Source organism: Andrographis paniculata, unplaced genomic scaffold, assembly GCF_009805555.1.
Source record: "Andrographis paniculata isolate CXL003 unplaced genomic scaffold, ASM980555v1 Contig66END, whole genome shotgun sequence".
NCBI classification, from domain to species: domain Eukaryota; kingdom Viridiplantae; phylum Streptophyta; class Magnoliopsida; order Lamiales; family Acanthaceae; genus Andrographis; species Andrographis paniculata.
The window spans coordinates 2,221,862-2,244,849 of record NW_026137602.1 but is presented as its reverse complement, the minus strand read 5'-3'; the positions used below and the strand labels follow the sequence as shown (position 1 = coordinate 2,244,849).

At 31.2% G+C, this 22,988-nt stretch overlaps 2 protein-coding genes across 2 annotated transcripts; both read right to left on the bottom strand.

The window, feature by feature from the left end:
• Positions 1 to 4,447: 4,447 nt before the first annotated feature.
• Positions 4,448 to 9,307, bottom strand: LOC127263212 (nucleoside diphosphate kinase 2, chloroplastic). Its single transcript, XM_051292246.1, has 7 exons — positions 9,024 to 9,307; positions 8,875 to 8,931; positions 8,698 to 8,784; positions 8,486 to 8,566; positions 6,975 to 7,087; positions 6,794 to 6,843; positions 4,448 to 4,844 (listed from the first exon to the last, which is right to left on the bottom strand). Exons 1-7 carry the CDS (start codon positions 9,240 to 9,242, stop codon positions 4,777 to 4,779), a joined length of 675 nt encoding a protein of 224 aa, XP_051148203.1. The 5' UTR covers positions 9,243 to 9,307; the 3' UTR covers positions 4,448 to 4,776.
• Positions 9,308 to 16,422: 7,115 nt separating this feature from the next.
• On the bottom strand, positions 16,423 to 22,982 carry LOC127263012 (uncharacterized). Its single transcript, XM_051291925.1, has 13 exons — positions 22,520 to 22,982; positions 22,366 to 22,394; positions 22,116 to 22,218; positions 21,488 to 21,659; positions 21,073 to 21,258; positions 20,543 to 20,703; positions 20,165 to 20,441; positions 19,662 to 19,873; positions 19,422 to 19,520; positions 18,809 to 19,335; positions 17,733 to 18,496; positions 17,396 to 17,594; positions 16,423 to 16,808 (listed from the first exon to the last, which is right to left on the bottom strand). Exons 1-13 carry the CDS (start codon positions 22,692 to 22,694, stop codon positions 16,656 to 16,658), a joined length of 3,057 nt encoding a protein of 1,018 aa, XP_051147882.1. The 5' UTR covers positions 22,695 to 22,982; the 3' UTR covers positions 16,423 to 16,655.
• Positions 22,983 to 22,988: the final 6 nt, after the last annotated feature.

The window sequence follows — 22,988 nt, the reverse complement described above, 5'->3', positions numbered from 1 at the left end:
AAATTTATATTTACGTTTTGTGTATTGATTTTTAAATATTAATTACTATATTAAACATAGTATAAATCAAAAGAAAATGATGAAAATATTTTTATCACTATCTTATAATATAAATATAATAACATTTGTATAATAATTATACAAATATAAGAATATTTTTAATATTAAGTATAATGATAAAAAATGTAAATGTTACCGAACGGAGGGAGTATATTACAACCATGTCATCAAATAATTAAAACAAACTCTTAATACGAATAAAACATCATGTACTTCGCCTAGTAGGATTTGCCTTTTCGGATCTAATTTGCAGGGTATTAATTTCGATCGGAGGTTTACCTAGAGCATACTCGACGAGTAGCGGCTGCAGGTTCAGCCGTGAGGTCATGAATTCAAACCTCCGACTCCTCAGGTCACCTGCCACACATGGCTCGCCTAGTGTAACTTGTCTATCGGACCTAATTTGTTGGTATTAGGTTCAGCCGGGGGTTTACCCAGTGCGCACTTTCGGGTAGCGACTGCGGGTTCCTACGTCATGTAAAAAAAAAAAAAAAATCAACTTTTTTCCTTCTCTGTTGTCTATGAATTTGTAATAATATTAAAGTTTAAGTGCACCTGTAAATTATGTTAAATACTAATAGGTTGAGTATTTTTTACAATATTATATGAACCACAAATAAGTAAAATTTGGACCTTTTTAGCAATTTCACAAAAGATAGAATGTTTTTGCTATTTTGCCAAAAGATTATTATAATATAAAATTAAAATAAAATACAAGTACACATATTTATAAATATTAAAAAGCAACAATTACTAAGTTACTGAAATAGAAATGAAGATATATATATAGCGGAGGATATGCGGAAGATCGTATCCGCCTAAATTATTAAAATCGCCGTCGAAGAAATATGAACATAAAGTAGGTGTAGATTATTGTTGTTCCACAATTTTATTTTATTTTTAATACTCGTCTTTGTTCATTCATGAAATGCTGTTGAATCTTTTTTTTTTTCTTAATACTCGTCTTTGTTCATTCATGAAATGCTATTAAATCTCATGATCAGCTATGGTATTTAAATTTATAAGTAAACTTATATCATCTTTATGTGATTCTTTATAACCCTTTATTTTTGTTGTTTCCTCATAGGTCTTTTGCATCAATTCAAGATTTTATTATTATTATTATTTTTTTAAATTTTGTTTATATATTGTACTATTGTCGTCTTTCAATTTTTCTTTTACATATATAATTATTCACTCTAATGGGTTTCACTCGAATAGCCACCCATATACTTGTTTAAATTTACAGAAAATCTTACCCTTGTAATATTGGATAATTAGATTCAGAAGTAGAAATAGAATTACCGGAAGGCATAGTTAGCTCTCCGTAATTCAGATTGTTGCTTCACAGTTGAGATGTTATCGCAAAACATAATTGAACTTGAAACTTTTTAAAAAATTCAATATTTCATTAATAAAAACTTTGATCGGTTCAACTGCAAATAAGTTTGAATTTCAATAAATATATTCATACATGTCAAATTTCAATCGTAACATATAATTTATACATACTTACAGTATCTTGCAATGCTCCAATGAGATTCATATTTTCGCAATTCATTTATGAACAACCTTTTTTATATTATTCCATTGATATCATACTGATTTGACATTACAAATTTAATTCAGACTTCCTTTGTTCATTGTATATTGCTTCAATTCTGCTCAAAACTGATCTCTAGATTGATGCACATCTACGGTTGCGCATTGAAAAATATTTATATAACTTGCACACAAATTAATATATTCATGGATAGTGTATCCAAAAGCTTAAGAATTCATTTTGTTTGATTAAGAAATTATAAGAAATGCATATATTGTTTGGTTTGAATGATAATACTAGATATTGTATGATGAATTGTTTTGAAGCTTAGTACATAAAGACAAAAATTGTATGACATTCAATGTTGGATATTGAATTGTGTCTATTAAATTAGTATCTAATGTTGAATTCTAAATTATATCTATTCAATTGGTATTCAGTGTTGATATTGAATTATGTCCATTCAATTGGTATTCAATGTTGAATTCCGAATTATATCCATTCAATTGGTATCAGATATTTATTTTAAATTGTATCATTTTATATATGATATCTAATACTGGATATTGAATCGTGTCCATTCAATTGGTATCCAATGTTGAATTCTAATTTATATTCATTAAATTGGTATCTAATGTGTAATTTTAAATTGCATCATTTTATGTATGATATTAAATGTTGGATTTCAAAATTATATCTATTCAATTTGTATCCAATGTTAAATTTTAAATTGTATCATTTCATGTATGGTATCCAATGTTGTATATTGAATTGTAGTCATTCAATTGATATCTAATGATGAATGATATTTATTTTTAAATTCTTCTATAAATATAAGTGTTAAATGAATTTATAATTCATCTCACTTTATAATGAATTACAATAATATTGGTCCTTCACTTTATAATTCATCATCTATCTTCGAGTTCGAGCGATGAATTTGAAGCGGAACAAAAAGTATTACTCTTAATTGCTTCATAATAGCAATAAAAGATTACAAGATACTCTTTATATGCTCAAGCATTTTTTTTGTTGGTGGTTCGACTCCCGATTATAGAGTGATCTATCGTGATGTGAAGTTGCGTTCAATTTATTCAATGATCACTTAAGTGATAATCCACGATACAACGATGAAATATTTCATTGCCAGTATCGAATGTCTCGATCTGTGTTTCTTTGTATCTTGAGAGTGTTAGATCTCATTATATATACTTTTTTAGTAACGACATGATAGAGTAGGAAACTTGAATTATCACCTATCCAAAAAGCAATCGATGTTTTTCGAATATTGACATATGGTATACCGTAGATGCAACATAAGAGTATGTGAAATCAATAAATCAACTGCAATTGAGAATTTTAAGAAATTTTGTCGTGTTGTTGAAATTTTTACAAAAACCTACCTAAGATCACTTAAGACTAATGATGTGGTGTGACTCCTGCATATTGGTCATAGCCGTGATATTCCAGGGTTGTTGGGTAGTCTAGATTGTATGCATTAGAATTGAAAAAAATTGCCCACTACATTTGCCAAACAATATACATGGCATTCATAGAAAACTGACAATCATCTTGAAAACTATGGTTGATCATGATCTTTGGATATAAGATATCTATTTTGGTTTGTTAGGAACAAATAATGACATCAATGTGTTCGAATCATCAAATTTATTTTTCAATCTTATACAATATTACTCCACCTGCAAATTATGTTATTCAAATAACATAGTACAATATGAAATATTATTTAGTCAATGCTATATACCAAAAGTGGTCAACGTGCAAACTATTAATGAGCCACAAGACCAAAAAAAATACTCCCTCCGTCCGGCTCTAAGGATCCCATTTACGTTTTGCGTTATTGTACTTAACATTGAAAATATTCTTATATTTGTATAATTTTTTGCACAAATGTCATTGTAATAATATTATAAGACACTAATAGAATTATTTTTTTGCCATTTTTCCTTAATTTATATTACATTTTTATATAATAATTAATATTCATATATCAACACTCAAAAAATAATTGAGACCTTAGAGCCGAGCGGAAGTAGTAATATATAACAATGAAACAAGAGGCATGTAAGTAAGGTGTGTGCATTCGGAGCGTCTGCAATCATATTTTGTAATTATTGCAAGACCATGTGTTTTCAGAATAAAGATATTTTTCATGATATAATATATGCGTGCATTATCATGCATAATATGATTATCGAAGATGAACATGATTTCATTGCACAGAAAATAGATGTTCTAAATACACTACTTTTTACAGTTGAAAAGAGTCATCTATGAAGATGTTCGATTTCAATGATTTCTCAACCGATACAGAAAAATTAGAGAAAAAGATATACATGTAATATTAGCGAATGCATTAATAGATCAATTATGAGAACTATATGCTAATGACAATTATTGTAATGATTAACATTTTGGTTATTTGTATTTGTATTTTATATTGTTATTATTTTTTTTAATGTAATTGTGATTTTACTATAATTTTTTATTTTCTTTATTTTTTTAAATTATAAAACATTTCACACAAATAGAATCAAATTAAATTATTGTTGTTATTATTATTATTATTATTATTATTTTATTATTATTATGTTTAAATTACCCATATAATTTGAATCTATATAAAAAATTAAAAAAACATTTTTGAGATTAATACGCTAATAAATAAAAGTTGAATAAAAAAGATGTAATCGTCTAAAATATGAAATATATATATAGAATATTCCTTGTAAAGGAAATAATGGAATGGGCCGAAATTAAGTTAAAAATTTAGAGGAAAATTTGAAAAAGAAAAAAAATGGAGGAATTCGGTTGGGAGTGCTCTTAACTAAATCACATTTGAACCATTGCATTCGCACGAACACAACAATAATAGTTGTCAAGGAAAAGATCATAAATAGATAGAGGGAGCAGATACTTGAATTCAAAAATATTTAACATCCAACCGTTCATTGATGGAATAGTTAGAAATTTTAATATTTTTGGTTTATCTTTTTTTTTTTTTTTTAAATAAAAACGAACGAAGGAAAAAAAAAAAGAAAAAAAAACCCGAAAAACCTGAATTATGAAGCTCCTTCAGTTAATGGCAGCAGACAAAAAGCTCTGGAGGTGAGCTGTGTTGTCATCCTCATCGTTGTCGAAGAAGAAAAAAACTACTCTTTGAGCCAAGGCTCGAGGACCGGCGTCCATTCACATACTTCTCCTTCACCGAACCACAAAGCTACACAGAAGAAAACATGGGAGAAGTTAGCCAGCAGGCATGGACAAAGAGCAAATGTTTCTAGAAATGCCACTACGACATCAATGAAGTTCATAGCACAAACTGTAGAAATTGTTTATATAACAGTTTCACAACATCTCAAATGTGTATTTTCATGAAGGATTATGTGACTTATATGTGGATTCAATTTTGTATAAAAATGCTGAATAATATGGACGGCTAAAATGCACAAAACTTACATGTGATTTCATGAAATTGCGGCAAATCTCATATACTTCTAAAACGGCTTCAAACTCCCTCGTTGTTTCATAAACTCTGCTTCTAACTCTTTCGGCAGTCCTTATTTAATGGTATTTGACATAAATGTGCCCAAACTACGAATAAATTTTAGAATATCAATTTCTAAACCCCTAAGATTACAAGTATATTCATTTTTCTTATATTTAGCCTCAAAAAATAATAAATATACTAAAAAATAGTTTTGTTTTTTTGTTCAGGAGTTTATTTTTACTGTTTTTTTAGGCTAAATATAAAGATATTAAATATATTTGTAATTTTAGGGATTTAGAAATTGAAAATTTATTCGCAATTTTGGCGCATTTATGTCAAATACAGTTAAATAAGGGCCACCGAGGGTTAGACGCAGAGTTTATGAAACCACGAGGGAGATTGACGCAATTTTATAAATATGGGAGATTTGACGCAATTTCGTAAAACTACATGTGGATTTTGTGCAATGCCTAATATGGACTCAACTACTCTGGGAAATTACTTTCTCAGAAAGTGTTAATCAACAGAAGCTATTGCTTTGTTTACCGTAGTATTCAACTTCATTTGCACAATCTAAACAACTTCACATCCAACACTTAATTTTCATTTAAAATTTTACGTAAAGAAAAAGTAAGGTTTATTTAGATCTGTTTCGGTGGTGGTTTGGAATTTTGGAGGGTTTAGATTGTGTTTGGTTGGGGTTTTTCCCCGAGACTTTCACTATTCGTCATTTTCCTTTCCTCCGAAAAATATTAAATCAAACTTATGTTCTTTATATTTTATATTATAATAAATATTAATTTTATATTCAAAATATCACATCAATATTTATTTATAACACATCAACCAGCTACTAAAATTTAAAAGTTTTACTCATCAAAATCCAAATTCCCAACCAAACATACCTTAAAATGTTTGATGTGACATATATACATATGTGTTGGATGAGATATTTTGAATAGAAAATACGTTTTTGATATAATATTTTAAATAAAAAATAAGTATTAAATGTGCTGTTTTTTTTTAAAAGTCTATTAATGAATAGTGAGAAAACAAATTTAAAAAAATAAGTAAACAAAATCTATTCTTTATTGAAAATACATCATTTCCAACACATATTACATACAATTTTTAACCATTCCCAAAACATCTTTAAGCGTGCCCATAACCACATTTCTTGGGAGTTGTCTACCTGAATTTTCCTTCTAAATGCACTGAACATGAAAGAATTGGGGTGTGTTCTTTTGCACAAAATTTTCCAACACATTTTTCTAAGAAAATTAATATATTATACGTACTCATTATTTTTATATTATCTACACAATTTCTTATACCTCAGATAAAAAATACCCCTCCAAACCAAAACAAAAAACAAACCTTATAGACACAGGATAATAAGTTTCCTACTATTGCATATCTGTTGGACCTTCATCAAGAAGCACAAAAATTCATGCTACCTATGTGTACGCGAACAAAATATCATATTAAGTCACTATTTTCCGCTCCAAAAAATTCAGATTCAGAAGAACCAAAAACACAACCCTAAGTCTTTTAGTGTTTTTACAGGGTAGATTGATTGACTTTGGTGTAAAGTTTCAAACATATTTAAGATCATTGAGCCTTAAGACACAGTCATACATTCTAATTCTTGAATGTCCAAAACAATATATGAAACTTACCTATTTCCCTTTTGCCATTCTCGGGACTGTCACTCCCATGAATCACATTCCTGCCATCGAAGAAATATGAAATTGTGAGAATCAACAGATCAATAGGATGCCAAGTAGAAAAATGTAGATCAAGTCTAAAAAATTTTGCTTTGGGGGAAAAAGTAACAGTTGGAGCATGTAGTGGCTGCACCTTCCTGTTTGAACTGCAAGATCTCCTCTAATTGTGCCTGGCTCGGCATTGAGAGGATTTGTCACCCCAATTAACTTGCGCGCTGATGCAACAACACCGACTCCTTCCCAAGCCTTGACAACATAAAGTTTAGGTGAAAATTTTGCATGTTGTTGTCTCACAATTAAAGACTCATTTCCATTTAAATCCCACTGGAATTTGTTTTCCAAATTTAATTCCATGGTCGACAAAAGAATTTCAATCCAAGTTCAAAGTCTAATAGTTTTAGACCCACCAGAAGCTTATTCATCAAAATAAACATAATTTACTTGTCATCGAATGAATTGAAGTTATGTAGAGTGTTTCAAAACTTATTAAACACTATACAGCTTCATAAATCTCATGTGACTAAAAGTAGGTAGCATGATTTCAGTCTCATACATGGGACTTCTCGTCATTTACACAATTTATTTAGGGTGTGTTCGTTTGATGGATTTTGACAAAATCCTGCTATTTATCCAAAATTTTCCCCCCAAAAACATCAAATCAAACACCTATTTTTCATTTTTTATATTATACTAAAAATTTAATTTTACATTCAAAACATCACATGAATATTTATTTATATCACATCATACAACTATTCAAATTCAAAATTTTTACTATTCAAATCCCAACTCAAAATCCAAACCCCCAAACAAACACACCCTTAAAATATATTGAAAATTAATCATACAACTAGTTCAAATTCGCTCTTTTAAGTCTCCAACACCGAAATTTCACATGTGCCAGCCATGTGAGATGAACAGAAAACATCCACATAGGCAAGCCCTGTTAGTTTCATTAGCTCACATAACTGGCATGCACAAAATTCCAGTACCAAAAGGCCAGAACAACAACAGCATCAAATTACTTTCAAGACTAATTTCCAATTGTTCAAATAAACGACAAGGTTGACGTGCATACTAAAATTGTAGGCCCTGATTACTTAGAATTTGATTACAGTTTCTTCACTATACAACCATTATTTCCGATAAAAATATACTATTTACTCTCGCTAAACATAAACATCCAAACTACTATTTAAACCAAAACCCAAAACCAAATTTCAAGTAAACAAAACCCGTAATTTCCCTAAAAATATGCTACTCTTGAACAAATAATGGCAGTGTGTTTTGTCTTTTTATCTTGTTTTCGAACTAAGCAATCCATATTAAAATACATTCCCTGTAAAAACCATGAAATCCAATACTTATTTTCCATTGAAAACATCATATTCAACACTTACTTTTCCCTTCAAAACATCACATCCAAAACATAATTTAGATTTTTTTTTTTTTTAAATCCAAACCCAAGACACCCTGAAACATCTAAACAATCCAAAACACAATCATTTTTCTTGTGAGACCAAAACCATGCCATTTTGCATAAATGTTACAAAAAAAATTGAAATGATTGAAGGACAGGACAAAGAAACAAAATTCAATTACAACACATTTGGTCGTAAAGAGAATCCGAAATAGGAGCCATACCATACAAACAACAGGGCCAGATGTAATGTAGTTCACCAATTTAGGGAAAAATGGTTTGGATTGCAGATCTTTGTAATGCTCCTGTATGAAAAATATCAACAAAACATTCACCAACCAATATGTTCTTCAATCAATGGAAATAATTTCAGCGAAACAACTCACAAAATCCATACAAATGTAAACCAAATCAGTTATCCTGAAATCAGACAGACCTTTGCTAATTCTTCTGAGCATTGAAAAAGCTTCAAGCCTTTCAACTTAAAGCCTTTCTTCTCAAACCTTGAAATTATCTCTCCAACCTTTTCCATTTTTCACAAAATTGAGTAACCAACAACCGAAATTCTCACAAATAGAACAAACAAATCGATTAAGGACTGAAGAAATCTCACCAGGCCTCGTTGAACGCCATCTGGTTTGATCATAACGTAACTCTCCTCCACGTCCTCCTGCAAAACCACCCCAAAAACACATCCACAGTTATAAAATTGAAGTAAGGCATAAACCTCTGGCAAAAGGGAAAATTTTCGGAGATGAATACCATGGAAGCGACCAGGTGTGGAAGGAATATCCGCGGCTTGTGGAGCCTTCTGGAAGCAGGGGTGGTCGGCGCGAAGAGATTGGAAACCGGCCGGATTGAAGCGAGGCGGGTGGCAGGGAGGACTGCACGGCGAACATTGGTGGCGCGTGCGGTAGAAGCGCGCGGAGTGAGAGCGGCAGCACCTCCACCAAATGCGACGGCGCAAGCTGAAGCCGCCATTGTTGCTGCAGTTTAGTGTTAGGTGTGTCAAGTCAATCTTCACTTTTCACTTCTTCAGTCGGCCGTCTAAATGTCCAATCCAGATTAAGACGACAACCTCTGAAATTACATTACTGTCCCTGCACTGTAAGTAAAAGAATTTCTCCTTTAAAGTGTTCTTTTTTAAAGTTACCATTAGGGTTGGTTTTTTTTTTTTTTTTTTTTTGGATTTTGAGTTTGATTTAATCAGTCAAAATTTTGAATTAAAATAATTGTATAGATATAAATAAATGTTGATATAATATTTTAAATATAAAGTTAATTTTTAGTACAGCCTCCGTCACTTAAGTAAGGTATATTATTATTATATTGATATACAATAGAAATAAAGTAAAAATAATATAAAAGTAATAATATATATGTAATATATTATAAATTGTAATAATAATTTTAATGTTATATAAGTAGTGCAATTATTTAAAAAAAATTGATACTTTATTATGAAATGGACCAAAATAGATAATTTATTAAGTAACGAAGAAAATATAATATAAAAAATAAATTTTTAATTTAATGTGGTTAAAATCCTTTAAGGGTGTGTTCGGTTGAGAGATTTAGACAAAATCTCACTATTCATCCAAAATTTTCCCCCCAAAAATATCAAATCAAATACCTATTTTTTATTTTTTATATTATACTAAAAATCAATTTTACATCCAAAACATCACATCATCACCTATTTATATCACATCATACAACTATTCAAATTCAAAATTTTTACTATTCAAATCCCAACTCAAAATCCAAACCCCAAACAAACACACCCTAAATCTTTTAAACAAACATTCTACTATACTCCACTTTCCAATTAATATTATAAAATTCATATAGCATCGTCACGTATAATTTTTTTTTATTTTTATTTTTGTTTGTTTTGTATATATATATTTTTTCGAGAATATGAGTATACATTTTAATTATATTTTATATTTTATAAATTTTTTAATTTTAATTAAATTATTTACTTATTTTAATTTTAATCTATAATTAATTATACTATACATATTTTTTAATTACTTACTAATTACTCTCTCCGTATGAAATTTTAGATATTGGATAATTAGTAATTAAAAAATATATTAGTAAAAATCTTTATGATTTAAAAATATTATAAATTAAGATTAAGATAGATTAAATAGTTTACTTTAAAAAAAGAATTATAAATTATGAATTTTAAAATCTGATTAAAGTGTATAATTATATTTTTCAAAAAAAAAATGACAATTTATATGGGACGAAAGAAAATAGAAAGAGAGCACAAATTAAGTTGCACGGAGGGAATATATTTTACATAAATTCTCGTATATACAGTAATAAATGCCAAATTATATGGGACAAAGAGAAGTAAAGTCCTGTTTGGATTGACTTTTGGTAGGAGCTTTTGGCTCCTACTTATGTAAAAAGCATTTTCTACCTATTTGCATTGATATCTGTTCAAAAGCAGAAGCAGTTTTTGAGGCTAAAAAGTATTTTTCTAAAAGCATTTTGAAGGCAGCTTCTGAAGTAAACAGAAACACTTTTTAATTAAAAATACTGTTTTATTCAATAATAATAATAATAATAATAAAAATAAATACAATAATATAATATAATACTATTGTAATATAAAAATAATTAATTTATATATAATATAAAAAATATATATATTATATTTTAATGAAAATTAAATTATTATTTTTAATTTATGTGTTATACTTTAATTAAAATTTAAAATTATAATTAAGATACCAACTTTAAATAGGAATATATAAATTTTTTAATTATACTAAAATTATTAATATAACTTATAAAATTTTAAAATACAAATAATTTAATATTGGATTGTAAATTTTATTTGTAATTTATATATTATCCTTAAATTTAAATTTTAAAATATAAATAACTAATTTTTTTTAAAAATATATTTTTTGTACTATAATTTAAAATCTTTAAATATAATTAATAAAATTTTAAAATAAATTATAAAAATTTTATAGAAAAATACTATTATATTAACACCGTGTCTTTTGAGTAATTTTAACGATTTAAAAGCACTTTTACTCTGTTTTATACGGATTGATCCAAACACAGATTCGAACTGCTTTTGACTTTTGACATTTTTTTGTGCTTCTACTTTTGGCTTCTACTTGTGCTTCTGCATTTGACTTTGCTTATTTTTTAAATCAATCAAACGAATCCTAATATTACGTAAAGTACAGAGGTATTTTTTTATTAATAAAATAATTTCACTAAAAATAATGAAACTATACATTTGAATTGGATAGAAAAAATAACATAATAATTACATATGACTTGGACATAATGCTCTCTCATTCCCAATTTGAAGGTATCTTTGTAAATTAAAAAATAATAATATTTAACTAACTTTAAAAAATATAAAAAAAAAACTTATTTTTATATTATCACATTATCGACAAAATCTCGTATTGATAACATCTTATAAAATATATACCCTTCGTCCCTTAACAATTTTTCTATTTTTGTCCATCCCATAATAAAGTATTCATTTTCGTTTTTAGTAACTATACTATTTACCTGACATTTTAAATACCCTTCCAATTTATAATATATTACACAAATATCATTATTTTTATATCATACTATACTAATAAGAACAATTTTAATATTTTTAAAACTTTATGCAAAAAATAAATGAATATTTAAATATAAAAAAGAGAGAGTATAAAATATAAATATAATAATGATACAATATTTAAAATGTGTGTGTTTGTAATTAAAAGAGAAACAGAGAGAGGAGATACAGAGAGCCGTAGAGAGAGATAGTGAGAGAGAAGAGACACACTGAGGGATTTACATAAAATTGAAATTGGAAGTATTTTTATTATGAAACTTAACATCTATATTTATAGATGCAATACAACTAATATAATGACACTTATATGATACTTCCTATCAAATAATAATATGTATCATAACAAAAAATAATTTGTTAACTAATACAAAACTTTAACAATAAAATTTATTATTATTATTATTATACGAATAACTATCCATTAATTATTAATTTTTTTAAAAGTGTATCAGCTAGCAAATTATTTTTAAATTTTTATTCGAATTAACTGATACAAAATTTTAACACTAAAATATAATCCATCCATACTAAAACTATAGTCTTAGTTGGATTGAGCTCCTGATTTAAAGAATATTGATATTATATTATTAATCGGTAAAAAGTATAGGTAAAATATTATTTTGTCATTGTGAGTGTATTAGTGTAAAAAAATAGTGGCAATTGTGTAATAAAAATGAAAAGTATGGATAATTTACCAATCGACTTGTTAATCAACGACTAAGTCTAGCCAAGTCCACGGCTAATATAATTTACAATCCACGGCCATATTCACGATTTATACAATTTATTAATTGACTTATAATTAACAACTAAGTCTAGTTAAATCTACGACTTATACAATTTACCAATCGCCTTTCCAATCAATGGCTAAATTTAGTCAAATCGCTTATACAATTTACTAATCTACTTTCCAATCAACAATTAAATCTAGTCAAATCATGGCTAATACAATTTACAATCGACTTGTTAATCAACGGCTAAGTCTAACTAAATCCACAACTATCACAATTTATCAATCGACTTGCTAATCAATGACTAAGTCTAGCCAAATTTACTGCTCACACAATCTATCAATCGACTTGTCAATCAACGGCTAAGTCTAGCCAAATTTACTGCTCACACAATCTATCAATCGACTTGTCAATCAACGGCTAAGTCTAGCCAAATCGACAACTTATAAAATTTATCAATTGACTTGCCAAACAATGGCCAAGTCTGGCCAAATCGTATGATTAATACAATTTACCATTTGACTTATCAATCAAGGACTAAGTCTAGCAAAATCTACGGCCCATACAATTTAACAATAATTATTTGCTTGTCAACAACATCAATAACTTAATAAACAATTTATCATATGCATTATATATCACATCAACTGCATTTAGCAATTAGTATTATCATATCACAAGAAGTTCGCCATATATTACGAAGACATAATCATAACGGTCCATTCATTTCAAGCGTGCATAATTTAACTCATTACCTTAATCGTAAACTTATCAAACAATAAATCACAACTCCAAGCCGGTCGGGACCCCCGGATAATCTTAAACCACAAAGTTAAACCACAACAAATACATGAACATCAAACAACAATAATGCATAAAACTCGATAACTCAGACAAAAAATCACACACACGGCTCACAAATGATCTCGACTCAATCCAACAACTATCAAAATCATTCACAAGGCTTTAGAATACCTTTATAAATTATTTTCAAGTCAAAAGTCATTCAAATAAGGCTGAAAAATCAGAGCACGGGTCAAATGATGTCGATTTTACAATTTTAAAATCTCAAATTGTATAATTAAGGTCCAATTGCAATAATATGTGAAAAATTTCCATCAATTAACACCCCCACATGCTAAATTAAGTTTAAAAACTCTAATTTGAAAATCAATTTGGGAAAAATTGCACTTAAACTCAATTTCTCAAAATTTACATAAAATTCAATCCGTAAATGGAGATGAACTCAGACACATTCATTCTCAAACTGAAATTACACCATTGAAAGATGAACAAAGCTTGGATAATACTTTAGAATAGAAAGAGATCAAAAAATATAAATTAGTTAAAATGGAATGGAATGGTGTGATTCTCTAATCTCCCATGAACCTTATCTATTTTTTTAGGACAAAATGAGGGAGAAATAAGGGTGGGCGAGGGTGTTAATTTTTCAAAATATGCAATACACACTTTATGAAATCGTTTGACCGTACGGTTACCATACGACCTAGACATTAAGACACTATTTGGGTTGTAACTCACTCTTCCGACCTCCAATTGACCTCTCGTTTGTGGCAACGCATACCTAACTCAAATTACTATCTATCTGTAAAATTTAAGATTAATTGAATTTATACACGATTTATGGTGAATTTTGAAATTTAACAGTTGTGACATGAACTCTTAACATATAACTTTTTACTAAATTGAACATATATCTTTTGTCCAACATTCAATAGGCTCTTCATCAGTGGCATTGAAAAGATACTGTGAAGGCCTATTTAATTAGATCAAATCACCTACAATAAATAAAAACTAAAAAATCTGTATCCGATTAAAATAAACTTGTCGACAAGGGTTAAAACAATTAAATTCATTAAACATCTAATGAGATGATTCCGTTACGGGTCAGGTATTACACAACATCAATTAAAGAAACATTGTCTAGCCCTGATGCTCTTTTATAAAAAGCGATGGACTCAGTTATGTAGAATAAAACTTGTGTGTTAGGTGATTTATACGAAGATTGTAAGCCTTTAGCGTGTAAATGTGTCTTTTAAAAAATCAAAACTGATGTGTCTATTGATAAATATGAAGTCCGTCTCGTAATGAAAGATTACAGACAAACCAAAGGGGTTTGATTTCTTCGATACATATTCACCGGTAATCAAGATAACATTAATTCAAGTGTTTCTCTCAACTACATCTTTAAACAATCTTGAAATTCATCAAATAAATATAAAGATTGTATTCATAAATGATAAATTGAAATAAGAAATATATATGAAATAACCGAAAAGATATGTTGTTCTATACTAAGAGAAAAATATAAGTAAACTGATAAAGTCTCTTTACGAACTATAACACACTATGTAAGATATCTCAAAAATTTGAAGGGTACTATGATTTTAATTGGATATCTCATACGAAAGACTTAATGTCTGAGAGGATATATGTATGTGCTAATGGAAGATAAGTTGTTTCGTGAAAATTTACAAAATATACGTGTATCCACTAGAGAATCGAAGCTAATCGCTTTGGATAAAACCGATGAAGAAGTTGAATGGCTTAGAAACATTTTGGATAACATTCCATACTATGATCAACTATGATAGTAATGGCACATAGCATAATTTATAACAATAAATCTTGACATATCTGATATGGACACAATATTGTAAGATATTTTATCACTAGCGGGATATTGAATATTGACTATGAGAAGCCAAAGAAAATCCAGCAAATCTACTTACTAAAGGTTTATAAAGAGATCAAATGTACAACTTGTTGAGCGGAATTGGTCTAAAATCTATAAAATAAACACGATTACAGTGGTAACCCAACTAAATTACTTGAAGATCCCAAACTTTCTTTCAATAAGAAAACTAAACGCTGAAAATCCAACGGTAACACTTGAATACCATTTTCAATATAGCAACTGGTGTAAATTTGTGCAAATATGATGAGGTTGCATAAAAAATTCTTAAGAATCTTGCAAGTATGACCTGAATATTTTAAAATAGAATTACCTATGTAAGTATGAAGTGTAGACCGCTTTTAAAAAAAACACTGATAAATTCAAATATGTAATTCAAATATGTAATTCAAGTATGACCTGAATATATGAATAAAATGAGACTAAAAAAAGTATACCCAAAACTCTTTTTGTATTATCTCGAGATGAGCCAAGATGTATTGGCCCAAAAACGAATTTTCTCATATATATATCCATTGGAAAAATCAATCCATGTAAATAATCACGACAGAAACTAAGACAACAATCATGGCCGATGTTATGGCCATTTGATCATGTTGGTTTCCATTTCCACCTCAGTCGTGTGCCTATAAAAGGGAAACCTCCTCTCCGGTTAAGTTTTTTTGGCAATCTCTTTCTACATCACTCAGTTCCGTCCTCATTCTAATTTGTCAGATGATTTAAGGTATCACTATCAACGGAGACGAAACCGATTCATCTTCGGAAATAATTCGCTATCTACCAAACATACTACGAAAAAAGACTACTTTATGAAAAGAATTTCCACTCGACTCAGCTTACAGTCAATTTTACTATTCCATTGTATTCCCACAAATATATTATTCCTACAGTCTCCTTTCCAACTGCCCATAATTTGAAAAAGAACATTCCCCAGTAATTGCAATATGGATCAAAACACAACAACACAAATTGATATGCTGCCTATTGAATTACCAAAAAACCAAAAATGCATTAATTCCCTATAGGAAATGCATCTCAGGAAAAATATTGGCGCCAATATAATATATATATATATATAGAGAGAGAGATGTATATATTACACACACAAGGGTTTTATTTTATTTTGAATGTTTTTTCGATTTTTTTACTATACAACTTTCCTGATTATCCATAAAAATAAACTATAATCGCATAAAATGCTACATTAAACTACTATTTTAAACAAAAAAATTAGAACAAAATATACAAACACTGCCAAAAAAATAAATGCCCATAGAGAGAGAGTTATATGGATAAGCTTAATCTTTGAAACATAACTGCCAATATCACGATTTTCATGAATCTAAAAAGGGAATCTTAACTGATATATTCGATGTGCTTGGGAGCAGATTAATGCTCTTTGCAGATGATATGTCTCTTGAGGACTCGAACGCGCGAGAAGCTTCTAGAGCCATCTCAGCATGGAGTTGGAGGCATGTCACCGCCAGCTGCAACACAATCACATAATCAAATGTTTGAAAAATGGATTGATCCATCATGCTGTGGTCACAGCAAAACAAACAATGTCTAGGCATCGCATCAAATAGACTCAAAATGAGGCTAGAAAGTTGGGATAAACATCCTTCTATACAGTACTCGTGTTTTTATATAGATGCATAAAATACTATGTGAAATTTTATTATATAACTCACTACTATGTCAATAAATATATACTCAGAACCCTTACCTTGTATATAACTAAAGGGAGTTATAGCATTTAAACTAACACGGAGGTGAATTATACAATAAAATCTACAAATAATATTTTATACATTTAAAGAAAAAAATACAGGTAATGTAAATGCAATTTATACCAATTTGGATTAACACTTCAGAAAATATTTATGATCAGCAAAGTGGGACTTTCAGCAGTTTTGGGTACGCAAGAGCAGCTAAAGGATCGACTAGTAAATCGAGAAGTACTCAAAGAATGTTTGGGAAAAGATAATCAAGGTAAAAGCCAGGAGGAGACAGTTAAATGCATCAGTTAATAGTATAAATATGATATGAAACTTCAGTTTATGGAATGACTCACCGTGTGGCATTCTCTGTCCATGTCTTTGTCAGCCACCTGTAAAGCCCATGTGCGAACCCACTCAAGCCCTTCAGAGATTTCGGCATTTCCTTCGACAACTGCAGCGGCAACATATGAGGGATGAAGGGCCAAAATAACACACGAAGCTGCAAATAGTACAGACTTTCGCACATATGCTTCTGCGTGATGAGATATCTCCCTGTCCATCAATATATAGGACAAAATCCAAAGTCAAAGAGCATCCGATTAACGAGAGATTGGCCAAACTCAAAGATAGAAAAGTCAAAATGTCAACCAATAACTAATTCCCCCCACATTAGTGATACAATGTCAATACCTGGATCTCAGCATATCCAAGAGTGGGGATGCCAAGACAGAAGCTTCAGGATGCATTGCAGCGCATTTCATACACACACCGAGCATGTGGATGAGTTTTCCAAGGACAATAGAATCCCTCCCCAGCAAATCAACTCCGTGTCTCTTCTTATCGTATCCCTGCATGGCTGGAAGCATAAATGCAGCTGCATACTGAGGAAAGGTATTTTGAGACCATTCCATATTGTTATCCTGCAGTGCTGTTTGAAGACTCCATCGACGTGTTTTCCCTCTCTTGACCTGTCCTGCTTTGGATGGCAATTCTCTTTCGTAGGAGTAAGACCAGTTCAATGGAGCTCCGGTCGATGGGATTTCCTTCCAGGACCCTGTTCCTGGAGGACCGATGTTTTTTGGTACAAACCACGGTTGATCAGAAGTGGAAGATATAAGATTCCTTGGTCGGCGCTCTGTCTTTAATATTTTAGAATTTGCAAGTTCCTGAGCCGCATCAGTCATGACATCCAATATCATTATCCGTTGACTGACGTCCACATTAGGTGAATAAAGCAGTTTATTCATACTATCAAGTGATTCGAGAGGGCGGGTCACAATCAATGCCACGAGTGCCTTTTGTCTTTTTTCTTCAGCTGATTCTTCTTCTCCTTCAGCAGTTAAGTCAGAGCACCGAACCTGTACAAGACATTTTGCCAGATCACCAGCTAGATACTTAAGCTCATCTGTTGATGCTCGAATTAGCTTCTCGGCAACATCAAGGGCATTCTCAACCTGTAAAATTGGGAAGATGACTTCAAACATTACGGAATGATCTTTTTGATCACATAATCATCTTCACCCCATTTAAATCAAACACAACATCCATAATAATACCACCAGCAGATTTTCACATTTAAGTGCAGGGGATCATCATTGAGTGAAGTTTTCTCAAATGCTCATGAAAGTTCACTAATTAATATAATACGACCTATTAGGTGCAATGCTTCACATGACAAGAAACACTCATTAATCTATTGCATGATAATAGACCACAGCTATAACCATGCAACTGTAAGAGAAAGAGAGAAAAAGTCTGGAACTTACACCCTCAGCATCATCTGTTTTTCTAAGGGCTCCAACCACATCAACCAACTGTGAGAGTTTTCTTTTCAGGTCTCCATCATCATCTGTCAAGTCATATGGCTGTAAAGATGAGTTGCTTGAGGTTTCAGAATCCTCACTTTCATAGCCAATCTCATTTTCATCAGCATTGAACTCATTATTTAATGTTGCAGGATCAATAACTTCATCTGGGTCAATTAACTCAAAATCAGAGTTTTTTATGACTTTTGAGGTTTTACCGACCCCATTATATTCTCTGTTCACAGTTTCATTCCCGCTAAGCACAGTAGAAGAGCTTTCTCTTTCTTCAGTCTTTTTCTTGCCACTGTCTCCTGTTACTGCCAAAACCCCTTTGTTGTGGGTTGCTAGTCCGAAGTCCCAGTCAATGGTTTCTTCCTGACAGCTATCATCAAGATACAATGGATTTTGGGGATCGATAACCTTGGAAAATGCTAAAGCAACGGAGCTTGCCATTTTTCGAATCAAATATACAGGACTCTCCAACCTGCCTGTGATATGAAATTTATGATTCAAAAACTGATTTAGACAGAAAATTGACTAAAACCACAATTAATGAAAAGGAACAGAATCTTACAGCCAACTCCTTTAAGGATAGAGTGCAATCCATCCTTTGTTCTATCCAGATCTTGTTTAGTCATCTTCTCCAGGCAAAGGCCCAGAGCAGCAGTTACATCTGATCCCATGTTAAGTTGTGGCAGGAGAAAATTGTCTGACCAGAATGGAGACATAATATTACAAAACACTTTTGATTATTCTAAGTTCACAGCAGACACCAAACATGATCAACACATCTAACAGATAATAAAAAGGATACAAGCTTGCTGCTCAACTGGGGATGATTGCACAAACTCTTGCCTTGACCATGCTACCACAAGACAGTGCACTGTGTCTGAGAGACCACAAGCATTATAAGACTTCAACGAGGCACTGTTTGGTGAGCATTCAAGCACAGCAAACTGAATAATCCATCTTAAGCAGCAAGTGGGAAATACTTTCCAGAGTAAAAACTTTTCTACAAACATAAACCTGGATTACAAAGAGAGGTCAGAAGTACAAATCTTCACCTAAGGGGGGAAACAGACCAATATTTGACAAAAGAAGAAGTAGATAAGCATATTTGAACACGGAGAAACCCAAACTATTGATTAATCTTTATTTTCATCAGATTATGCCTTTTTGAAGAGCGGAGACATGTGCATCTATTACACAGATGGTCATTGGCTGACAACTTAAATTGCGCATCCAAATAAATTTAGAAAGGCACAGCAGATAATTTGAACTTCTGAGGGAAGAAAAGTATGAAATCTTTCTATGTACCTGATTGAAGTTAGGCGCTTATAGATCCTACCAAAAAGTATCCACAAAATCCAGTAACCCTCGATGTCATTAACATTTTGAACAGCTAACTGATTTAGCAGTTCTTCAGCTATTCTTTCAACAGAATGAGAATCATTCACTGCATCCATTATCGTTAACCAGAAGCGGAACCCAGGTTTTGCCTCAAAGGTTTTTCCAATATCTTGATCAGAGGTTGAGTTTAAGATGCTTCTAATGTACTCAAGGATCTGTGGAATCACCTCACTCAAAAGAATGTCTGTCAAAATGTCAAAACAGTGAAGATTTCATATTCTATACACGGCAAAATACAAGGATGGTCAAAAAAATTTTACTTCATATCCGAGGAAATTAAAATACCAGTAAATCCTCGGCGACTGATCCGAGCAAATGCTTCTCCAACAAAAAGAATGGTGCCATCCATAGGAACGTGATTGTTAACAGATGACTCGCCAACAGGCTTCACATCCCACTCTTCCGCTCCAAGGAGAAGCTGAGAGGTAAGTCTTTTGTAGAATGAACTTAAAATCAAGTTAAAAATAAACAAATCAAGAAGGAAGTTGCAAGGATTGCATGGAATGATATCTCAACACTCAAAATATGACAGGGGCTCCAAGTCAAAGCACCAAATTTATGACTTATGACATGTGTTTGCTTTCTATTCAGCATCTTTTTCCAATCCATACTTCCTTTATGCTAGTTAGCTAAGCTAAATGACATGGCCACCATCAGTTTAGAGAAGAATCTAAAACATATGTACATAGAATAAAAAAAAGCCTAACTGGTATGATTTTACAAACTCTAATGTGCCAACAAGATACACAACTTGAATCACATATAATGAAATTAGACAAAAGCCAATTGTGTATTAAAATTCAAGATAAGGATACACTGGAGAAAGCGCAGCAGGAGCACCACGTCTTGCTTTGTCAGGAATAGAAGTGATAAGCTGAGAGATCCTAGAAATAGTCTGCCTCAGTTGTTCATGGCTGACATCTTCAAACTGACCACCGGAAGCAAATTCTCTAGCTATCTGAAGTACCATATCATTCTCCAGCAGACAAAGCACAAGTAATCTAACATACATATTGTGTGAGAAAATTTTTCAGAATACAAAATACAGATCTTTACAATTGTATCATGGTTTTCTGTAGTGTTAAATAAAGTAGGAACATAAAAATGAACTAGATATAAAAAATGTCAGATTTTATTAAGAACTGACTTAAAAACAAAACAAGCCATTAAGGTAACAGAGATAATCAAACCATGCAGTTATGAGAATAGATAGTAAAATACGTATCTCACCTTTCAGCATTTGAGCACACAGAACTTGAGTCATGATTGCTATTTCCACTGAATTGTAGGCAAGGAACCAACACTTGAACAATCTCAGTGGCACAACCATTTGTAAAGAACACATTGTATACACATTTTCTTGCAGGTGGTGGAAAACAGACGAGCCAATTGGAAGCAATATCTATACATCATGAAAATATCATTTAGATGCCACAGCAAAAGCCATACCTATCCAATATCAAATGAACAAACAATATACAACAAAACAATGTGACCTTCCTGCCATTTCAAGTAGAAAATGCATTATCTGTATGACTTTAAAGAAAGGAGTAGAGATGACGATGGTATGTGCAACAAGAAGCACATTTTAAAGTTTATCTCGCAACAATACTTCCTAAGTTGCCACTGACAACGGATTAATGGGAAAGGCTACAACAGATAATTAATACTATTACTTTTGCCATGTTATCTTAATAACCACTAAAGAGATTTACAAAGAAACTACAATCCAACATTTTAAGATTGCTGAAAATATGTATTATGAATACCAAAAACATAGAGCTTGAAAGTTCAAAGGATCATTGTCGCAAAGTGTTGGAAAACAAAGGACTGAATAGCTGAAAATTGCAAAATTTACCATATAACATAATTTTAGCAAAAGCACTGAATCCTGATCCCTTGTAGAAAACATTCCACCATTCAGTTCCCTCATCTTCAGTCGGGACCTCCATGGCTGATAACTGAAATTTAAGAAAGGAGACTCTGGTTTCCATCAAATTCAAACAAAGGGAAAACAATTTCTTTCCACGTTTCTTCTCAACTTAAGCTTTCAATAATCTTATCTATAATAGAAAGTTCAAAGCAACTGTACAGTTTCAAAAGCGTACCTCGCGTCGGTATTTCTCAGCAACATTGTCTGCGATTCACAAAAAACAATAAATAAATAAATCTAGTGAGCATAATAATCATACTAGGCATATAATGCTCGACTCGCAACCATCAATTAACAAAATTTGTTATATGTACAGAAAAATTGTGAACCTGAAATGGAATCGGGAGGTATTGAGAATAGGCAGACTGCCAGAGAGTAAAGAGATACAATAACTTCGTCGACGTGCCTGGCTTCCTCGATGGAGGAAATAACTTTTCCCACTTTCTCCACAACTATTCGTTCCCGCTCTCTATTTCTCCTTTCTCCTAACCCATCACCTTTCATTACGAGCAAAGAGTAGCCCCAGAAACAAGTATGAAACGAAAATTAAAACTCAAATTTAAGGAAGATTGGAAACCACTAACTGCTTCTAGGTTTTAAGTGCTATTACTTCCGTCGGCAAAGGCAGAGTACGGCGATGCCGGTGCGGAAGGATAGAGGGAGAACGGGAGAGGTACAGTACTATTACTTCCCCCCGGATAGGCGGAGTACGGCGGTGCCGGCGGCGGAACGGTACCGGAAAGACGAGAGAGGAGGTACAATGCGCTGTATTTTTATACTTGTTGGCGTTGTCAGGAA

What these genes read in the sequence shown, in the direction of transcription:
- LOC127263212 (XM_051292246.1), bottom strand. Translation starts at nt 9,242, where the DNA reads ATGGCGGCTTCAGCTTGCGCCGTCGCATTTGGTGGAGGTGCTGCCGCT. An exon ending in CACACCTGGTCGCTTCCATG is followed by an intron (nt 8,932 to 9,023) that starts GTATTCATCTCC and finishes GTGGTTTTGCAG; the next exon opens with GAGGACGTGGAGGAGAGTTA. An exon ending in CTTGCAGTTCAAACAGGAAG is followed by an intron (nt 6,844 to 6,974) that starts GTGCAGCCACTA and finishes CTTCGATGGCAG; the next exon opens with GAATGTGATTCATGGGAGTG.
- LOC127263012 (XM_051291925.1), bottom strand. Translation starts at nt 22,694, where the DNA reads ATGAAAGGTGATGGGTTAGGAGAAAGGAGAAATAGAGAGCGGGAACGA. An exon ending in CCTGCTGCGCTTTCTCCAGT is followed by an intron (nt 20,704 to 21,072) that starts GTATCCTTATCT and finishes CTTGATTTTAAG; the next exon opens with TTCATTCTACAAAAGACTTA. An exon ending in CCCAGTTGAGCAGCAAGCTT is followed by an intron (nt 19,521 to 19,661) that starts GTATCCTTTTTA and finishes ACATGGGATCAG; the next exon opens with ATGTAACTGCTGCTCTGGGC.